Raw genomic sequence first — 9,289 nt, 5'->3', positions numbered from 1 at the left:
TTCAAGGAATGAATTCAAATATGATCAAATATTCACATCTCTGTTATCACCTAGGATTGGTTAATAGTATGCTTAAATATATTAACTTGTAACTGCTTCTGCATCCCAGAGACATGTATGCTTGCTTGTCTGGCAAGGTTGGACATCCTGTTAAAATCTATATTCAGGTCTCTCCACTTTGAAAAGGAGCTATAATCAATCGAGGAGATTGTGACTGCTACAAGTCACATAAAAGTAATTAGTTTCACACTTAGCAAAGAATCCAAGTCTATTTTCCAAGTGCCAGTCTCAGCCACCACATTAATACTGTACATATTTCAGTTCTACCATAGTATTTCCTGTATGGTACATGACAGAATACAATAAAGCCCAATTTATCTCTTGACCTTTCCCCTAGAGGAATGTGTAAGACCATCACTGAGCATAGAGCACCAGATAGTTTTCAAAGTCAAAGTTTCTCTCTCCATTTGAAGTCTGACTACAAATAATCTAAGATAGCAGCTTCCAAATTGGCTTTGACTTATTTTAAAATATGCATTGAAGTATGACAAGACTGGTGACTATTTTGCAGGAAAAACAGAACAAATTGAGCCCTAAAATTAAGCCACTGGACATATTCTCTTACTCCCCCCATCCTCTATGACTTTAACAGCATGAAGTAACAGCTGTTAACTGGAAAAACAAAGACCGTAAGCCAGAGCTGCAGGAAAGCCCATCGTTTTTAATAATCACATTGCTGCTCCACTTTCTGAAGGACAACTCTCAAGTGGCCAATTTAAAAAAAACATACCAGGCTGGGCGCTGTGGCTCATGCCTGTAATCCCACCACTTTGGGAGGCCGAGGTGGGTGGATCATACGGTCGGGAGATCAAGACCATCATGGTCAACACGGTGAAACCCTCTCTACTAGAAATACAAATAATTAGCCAGGCGTGGTGGCACACGCCTGTAGTCCCAGCTACCTGTGAGGCTGAGGCAGGAGAATCACTTGAGCCTGGAAGGCGAAGGTTGCAGTGAGCCAAGATTGCGCCACTGCACCCCAGTCTAAGCAAGAGTTGAGACTCTTGTTTTAAACAAATTTCAATCCTTTACACACAAAAAAATCCTTGGATTTTCCAGTTTCCTGGCACTAGGATGTTAAATTGACAAAAGCAGACATAAAGCCTGGATTTGGGACAATCAAGGCGATAGTTACAAACACATTATTCAAATTCCAAGACAAAAAATCTTGGGTTGGAAATTTTCCTTAATCTATTGGGAGCTACTATGTAGAAAACATTAGTTAATACTAATGAAGTGTTTTCATTATTCCAAAATCAACCTAGTTCAGATGACTGATGCACATTAAATAGGCAAATGTGCCAAGTTTCAGGTTTTATTTACTTGAATAATAGCGCATCTCTGCTGGGCACGGTATCTTATTCCTGTAATCCCAGCACTTTGGGAAGTTGAGGCAGGCGGATTGCCTGAAGTTGGGAAATCAAGACCAGCTGGGACAACATGGTGAAACCCCATCTCTACTAAAAACACAAAAATTAGCCGGGTACGGTGGTGGGCACCTGTATGCCCAGCTACTCAGGAGGCTGAGGCAGGAGAATCACTTGAACCCAGGAGGCGGAGGTTGCACTGAGCTGAGATTGCACCACTTCACTCAAGCCTGGGTGACAGAGCTAGACTGTCTCCAAAAAAAAAAAACCTCTTCAGTCTAGCTTGACATCCCTTAGCTATAAAATATGACTTAAAATATATGTATGATTATTTTACCTCCTTGGCTTGGGGGTCAGGAGAAATCAGTGAGTGAGGTAAAATAAAGAGCTGTGAGGGAAAAGGATTGTTGCCCTAGATGCAGAAGGTATCTTTTCTCCTGGAAATAAAGACCCCAAGGTCTCCATTGCACTTTTATTTGAATGTAATTTTTGGGACAATTATTCAAAAGGGCCAGTATTTCCCAATTTAATCTGAGGTCATAATAAAACAAGCAACAAAAGTGTTTAGGATTTCAGTTTCTCACCCTTATCATCAAGACTCACTGCCTCCCATCATCAATATTTATTGAGCATTTACAGTGTACTAGGCACAATAGAACATACAGAAAACATTGTCCCTGCTCTTGAGGAGCTTACATTCTAAAAGAAAAAATACACCTCTTTTAAAATGGCATTTTTGTTTGGTGTTTTCTGCAAAGTACTGAGGAAATATTTTGTTAAAGTGAGCTTTGGGTATAACTTAGCCCCATCATTATTTAGAGAAGAGAGGAAGAAAAGAGGAAGGATTTTAAAGGCAGACAATGACAGACCATTCAGGATAGGTAGGGTTTTAAAGGGAGATAAACACAATCTCATCAACTAAGGAGAGATTTGCTGCAGTAAATAGGATGAGGGAAATAGTCTGTGGGGTGCAAGCAAAGGAAGCAGGGTGCCTTAGACACTGAGTGGAGCCAGAAAGATCATGCGGCCTTTTCCCAAGTACATGGCCACCAAGTAGGAATGGTTGGTGACAAGACAGAAGGCTAAAAAAGGAAGGTAATCTTGTGCACCTGACAAATAGAATAAAGGATCAAAATCGAAGGCAGGCTGTAAGAGTATCAAGAAATTCTTAAAAACCAAAAAGTGATTTGGAAGCACAAAACTTATAGTTAATGCTACCCAGTGTCATGATGGGCCAAGAACATTGTGGCTTCCTAAGTTAGAAAATGCCATATACCAAAATTTTAAATGGAATTCCAATCAATCTCCCCTTCTCTCAGAAAAAATAGGAACTCATTTTTTTCAGGGTGGAGAGGAAGAGAGGGGATCATGGGACATGGAAACAGCAGTTATATTAGTATTTTTGTTATGATAAATTTCGTGTTTAAACTTGGTAAAAGCCCATTAGCTGCCAAGAGGGAATAAGGAATAAATTTCAAAAAATGTACAATTTCCTTTAGAGAAGTTTCAGAACCAAAAGACTAATTTACATGAAAAGCTGTAGAGAAAGTAGTTGAAAAGTCCATTCATAAAACTTTTATTCCACTTACATGAATTTAATACACGTGTTCTTAACAATTATGCTTGGATTGTTCATGAAAATTTCATAAGACATTAAACAAAGCTAGCCATCATCTCAAGTTATTTCCCTGTTAACTATTTTTACAGCACATGCATGTTAGGCAAGTATCAAAAAAAAAAAAAAAAAAAAATCACGAAAGCAAAAAACCTAAAAAAAAGTTAAATACATGGGTTTTTGTTTTACTGCTGTGCTTGATACACATGAAGTAATGAATACCAAGCAATTCATTTTTACTGCATCTTTACTTTTACATTTGTTCTTAGGTTGCCTAAAACATTTAAATACAAATAAAATGAGTGTAGCAAAAATAATGAAAGCTAACAGCAGGTAACTTTACAAATAATGGAATGTGAACCGTTTCTGCCCTTATCCAGAGTAACATGGGTCACAACTTTGTCTAAAGGAACACTTCTGCAGCTGTAGTCAAAGGTGTGCACATTGAGATTGAGTGTTCCACAGATACACATGGTTTAACCTGTGGTGTCCATGGGGTATGTTTCTACTACAGCCTTCTAAGTGCTCCAGACCTTAAAGTACCCACAATTACTACACCTGTGACTGGAACCAATGATCCCTTTTATTCCCCACCAGGACAAACCAATATGTAGGCAGTTTTCTTCACTTAGACATGGAAGCGGTTTTACACTGGCCCTTGTGAAGCCACAATGTACCAAAAGTACTATGCCAAACATTTATAACTTGTATAAAAATTCCACATCCCCATATTGGCCACCTCAAGATGAAAACAGATAACTCCCTAAATGTTAACTGGCTCTACTCCCCTAATATTAAACATAAAAACCACATGGGAAATATAGAAATTCAAATAGAAGTAACATAAACCTGTCATAAATCGTAAACAAAAAACTATTTGTGGGACAGCATGGATGACAAATGGTCTACTGTGTAAATTTTAGAATGAGGCAGACAAAAGTTGGAAGGCCGGTTAATTTTCCCCTCCTTCTCCTGCTTCAGCTTCGTCTCCTTGGGTATCCGATGTCCACAACTGGTAAAAGAAGGAAAGATTTTTCAGCAAGTTTCAGTGGGATTGGGGGGGGGGGGGGGGGGGGGGGCAAAGTTTTCATATATGTATATATGTTGCCAAGATACCCAAACGTTTTAGTTGGAAAGCATTCTTAAAAAAATAGCAGCATCACTTAGCTTCAAGATACAAAAACATCTCAATACACAAATTTACTTTCTCTGTAACCACTGTATAACCAGGGTAAGTATACCACCGAGTTGCCTTCAAATAATCTTCAGATACAGGAAGAGTTTTGGGTATCCATAGAAGGTGAAGAGAAAGTAGAAGAAATTTTTTTTTTTTTTTTTTTTTTTTTTTTTTGAGATGGAGTCTTGCTCTGTCACCAGGCTGGAAATGAACCCTCCACCTCCCAGGTTCAAGTGATTCTCCTGCCTCAGCCTCCTGAGTAGCTGGGACTACAGGGGTGTGCCACCATGCCCAGCTAATTTTTGTATTTTTAGGGGAGAGAGGGTTTCACCATGTTGGCCAGGATGGCCTTGATCTGACCTCGTGATCCACCCACCTCAGCCTCCCAAAGTGGTGGGATTACAGGCGTGAGCCACCGTGCCCGGCCCCTAAATTATTTTTTAAAAACTAAGCATCAATAGGTGTCAGAACCTAAAGAGCCCCAATATGAAAGATGGACATCCAAAGTCCAACTATACCAGAAGCATCTAATTTGGCCCATGCTGAAGGAGCTAGGGTTGACTACTCTCCCCTGGTAGATCTTAGAATGACTCACACTCCAAACAGAATCCTATAGTCCATGAAATTCAAGGACCAGCCTCAACTCTGAGCTAAACTACAAATCTAGCTTTTCTAACACTTCAAGCTTAGAAAAACAAACCTTTGTATATTTATTAGGTTGGTGCAAAAGTAATTGCCATTACGTTAAATGGCAAAACCCTCAATTACTTTTGCACTAACCTATCGTATGATTCAAAACAAATGCTGGACAAAAACCAGAACCAAATCTTTTAAGAGGTAAAAATGAAAGTTGTCCCATAGGTGGTAGGGTTATGAACTCTATTTATGCCAACTGCTCCAATGTTAAAAACGTTTAAGTCTTAACCACTCTCTAGGGATTTTCAGAGGTAATTACAAAAGGATTCAAGACAATCTTAAATTTTATATGACTTACACATGAATACTGAGGGGAAGGGGAAAAATCCACCTAATTATTATTTTTATATTCCCCAAATCATCCATTAGCTTCATTTATCTACTAAGCAAATATATCTCTGGCCTGGAAAAGAGACTACTACTTCCAAGGTCACACAGATAGCCAAATGACCTCTTGGAAATCAAGGGGTTTTGTAAATGCAAGATGAAATTGTTTCTAATGTGTCTCTTCCTGTTCCAACTTTCAAGGATTTTTGAATTTTCTGTATAAACATGCAAATTTGATACAAAATATTTCTCTTTTTCTAGAGTAATGTGTTGACAGTCTTGGTCAACCAAATTCAGACTGAAATGCTAAGTTTTGGGATAATTTCTTTTCTTGACAGATAAATGGTCTTATCAACCTATAATGGTGACAGCTAACACTAATAAGGCTCAGAGAAGACATATAAGTAATGACAGAATTAGAATCAAAACCCTGGTTTTCTTTTTGAGGGAGTCTCGCTCTTTTGCCCAGGCTGGAGTGTAGTGGCATGATCTCAGCTCACTGCACCTCCGCCTCCCGGGTTCAAGCAATCCTCTTCCTCAGCCTCCCGAGTAGCTAGGATTATAGGCACCCGCCACCATGCCTAGCTAATTTTTGTATTTTTAGTAGAGATGGGGTTTCATCATCTTGGCCAGGCTGTTCTTGAACCCCGGACCTCGTGATCCGCCTGTCTCGGCCTCCCAAAGTGCTGGGATTACAGGCGTGAGCCACCACACCCGGCCAACCCTGGTTTTCTTATTGCAATATATGCTCTTCATGCTATACTGATAGCAAAATTCAGTTGGAAGCAGACAGTAGATCAGGGCCTTTCAAAAAGTGATGAGAACAAAACACAGTATCTAGGTCTCAGGTCATCACTTGAAAAATGTCATCACTTCAAACTAGAAAAGAAAAATCCTTAATACCAAAGTTAGTTAACAAAGTGCTTCTTAACATTTGATATAAAGATTCTTTCATTCTTTACTATAGCTTATTATCTTGACTCAAGTATCAGAAAAGTTTATAGGTAGCTCCAAATTGCGCTAATAATTTTAGGTTTAATAAACAAGTATACAATGCTATTCAAAAAACTCAAGATTTTCAGCACTAGAATATATAACTAGTTCATAGAAAATGGCAGTGGACTAGAATAAAGTTGGAAGAGAAATGTATAAAATGAGGTTATATAATCCCCAAGAGAAATGGCCCTAAAAGTCTAACAAAAAAACAGTAATACTAGATTATCATCTGCAATTCCTACCTCTTTACCTGACACAACACAGCAAATGCTTGATAATTTTTTCACCTAAGCCTCAAAATTTCAAATCTAATATTGATCTGAATGAGAAGACCTAAGAAACAAGACATACAAATCAACTGCACTGTGGACTGAATTTGAATCCCAATTCAAATAACTTAAAAAAAGAGAGACAATTGGAATTCAAGTATTATTTAGATATTCAAACATTATTAGGGAATTACTGTTGATGTTTCTAGTGTGATAGTGACACTGTTTCTTTTTATACATCTGCAGTATCCCAAGGACAATCACGACCTTTCATATTAAGTCATTTAAAAGCAGCAGCTAGGCAAAATAGACTTCCACTTAGATTCTGCAGACACCTGAGATTTTATAACTCAAGTTATTAATTCCCTACCATTATCTTTACAAATAGAGGCAACTTGATGGGCAAGAAAATCATTCTTAAAGGAACTAAAACATGTAGAGCCTCAGTACACTTTTGATACTAACATTCAAATTTTAGTAACACAGGTAACATCAATGTGTATATTTTTTAGTTCTTAGTCTAATATTTCAGTTTCTGTAGTTTTCCTTCATATGATTTTAACAGTAGCTACTTATGAGAGCCTATGAATTGTGTTGAGAAAAAATTTTTAAAAGATTTAATAAAAATTCCTCAGAGTAAAACATAACCTCTTCAACCACATTCATCACTAATGATGCTGTTATATACTTACTGTCAAGTTGTCTCTCAGTAATTGCATTATTAGCGTGCTGTCTTTGTATGACTCTTCACTTAATGTATCAAGTTCAGCAATGGCTTCATCAAAAGCCTATGATTTAAAAATAGTACATTAGATTTCAGTGCTCAAGTAATAAAGACTGCTAAATTTCTATGTAACAGGTAAAATACATACTGTCTTTGCAAGAGAGCAGGCTTTCTCTGGGGAGTTCAGAATCTCATAATAGAACACAGAGAAGTTAAGGGCCAGACCCAGTCTGATAGGATGTGTTGGTTGCATTTCCTTTTTGCTGATTTCAAAAGCTTCTTGGTATGCTTGTTGTGACTGATCCACAATCCCTGGATAAAGACACACCAAAACGTACTGAGATAAAGTGTGCATTGTATCTTCACCCCTCAAACCAAACCTTTAATATCTCAGGTATCCTTTGAAATACTAATCTGTAACAGCTTAATACTGGTTAATTGAACAAGGCCCTTTAATTTTTTTTTAAAAGGAGTTTTCTCCTGGTACACACTAGTCATTGGTCAATGTCAAGATAAAACAACTTTATAATCTCCATTACTGTTATATTTTTAAAAAATTAACTAGTTTGCACTGCTCCTCAGTTACACTGTAACCACTATTTCTTTTTTCTTGAGACAGGGTCTGGGGTCTGTCACCCAGGGTGGAGTGCAGTGGCACAATCAGGGCTCACTGCAGCCTTGATCTCCCAGACCCAAGTGATCCTCCCACTTCGGCCTCTAGATTAGCTGGGACCAAAGGCTTGCACTTGCACCACCATGCCCAGCTAATTTTCAAAACATTTTTTTGTAGAGAGAGATGTTGCTCAGGCTGGTCACTTTTCTTAAAATCTTGAAAAAACATCCCTGTGCACAAAATTGGCTTTTCAGAAAGCATATATATTAGAATACCAGTATTAGGCAGTAGATATATATTCTCAGAACACAAAAAAAGCACTGCTACTCCTTATTCAGCACTCTAAGCAATTAAAAGCAAGGAATTATTTACACTTCAGAGACTCTTCCTCACTATGTTATCTTATACAAGTTCAACCAACAGGTTTAAAAACAGCATACCTTTCTTGTCATCACCAGCGGCAACCTCAGCCAAGTAACGATAGTAATCTCCTTTCATTTTCAAATAGAAGACTTTGCTCTCTGCTTGTGAAGCATTGGGGATCAAGAACTTTTCCAAAAGAGACTTAAGAAGAAAAGAAACAGACATAGTGAGAATAAAACATTTACAAAACTGAAAGAACTTGCATTTTTTAAAGGACAAACTATAGCCTTAAGTTATACAACTTTAACACCCAGTCACTGTCAATACAATTGTGAATGCAGCTGGCACATGAATTTGTGGTTTAAAGCAGAATGCTTTGGACAGCAATACTTGAAGTTTGAAGTTAGTGTTCAGTTTATTATTTGAGGACAATACAATTGAGTATCAGTCCCTGACAATGTCATCTATTTACATACTGATTTCAATGAATTTCGTGAAGCATGACCATTCATATTTAGGAACATTTTCTAATGAGCTGGCAAGCTTTCCATCTGAAGTTTCATGTGTTCATGACATGGAAATAGAACATACGGGATGAACCTTTTGGGACTCTGAAGAAATGACTAAAGCAGAAACCAATAATGTAAGACACTTAAGGAGTCCATGCCAGAGAGAGAGGAACAAAATAAACTTCATTTATAAGAACACAATTCAAGCAAACCTCACAACAGATTAAAAAAACTGTTCAAAACGAAAGTTTCATTTTTCCTAAATTAAGACAGTGGTATGGGCCAGGCACGGTGGCTCATGCCTGTAATCCCAGCACATTGGGAGCCCAAGGCAGGCAGATCACATGGTCAGGAGATCGAGACCATCCTGGCTAATGCGGTGAAACCCCGTCTCTACTAAAAAATACAAAAAATTGGCCAGGCGCGGTGGCAGGAGCCTGTAGTCCCAGCTACTCAGGAGACTGAGGCAGGAGAATGGCATGAACCTGGGAGGCGGAGCTTGCAATGAGCCGAGATCACACCACTGCACTCCAGCCTAGGCGACAGAGTGAGACTCCATCTCAAAAAATAAAT

The 9,289-nt window shown here is 38.2% G+C and overlaps 1 protein-coding gene across 5 annotated transcripts in view; it reads right to left on the bottom strand.

The window, feature by feature from the left end:
• Positions 1-2,034: 2,034 nt before the first annotated feature.
• The window catches only part of LOC105476048 (tyrosine 3-monooxygenase/tryptophan 5-monooxygenase activation protein zeta), a 35,247-nt gene continuing 27,992 nt past the window's right edge, over positions 2,035-9,289 (bottom strand). For all 5 annotated transcript variants that reach the window (XM_011731673.3, XM_011731672.3, XM_071067935.1 and 2 more), the window contains exons 3-6: positions 8,285-8,408; positions 7,380-7,543; positions 7,200-7,295; positions 2,035-4,054 (exon numbers count right to left, since the gene is read on the bottom strand). In XM_011731673.3, coding sequence (XP_011729975.1) covers positions 3,995-4,054; positions 7,200-7,295; positions 7,380-7,543; positions 8,285-8,408 — 444 coding nt within the window. In that variant the 3' untranslated portion in view covers positions 2,035-3,994. The remainder of the gene's footprint in view (positions 4,055-7,199; positions 7,296-7,379; positions 7,544-8,284; positions 8,409-9,289) is intronic.

Source organism: Macaca nemestrina, chromosome 8 (genome assembly GCF_043159975.1).
Source record: "Macaca nemestrina isolate mMacNem1 chromosome 8, mMacNem.hap1, whole genome shotgun sequence".
Taxonomy (NCBI): Eukaryota; Metazoa; Chordata; class Mammalia; order Primates; family Cercopithecidae; genus Macaca; species Macaca nemestrina.
Note: the sequence above shows the minus strand (reverse complement) of the source record. Positions and strands in the feature narration are given on the sequence as shown.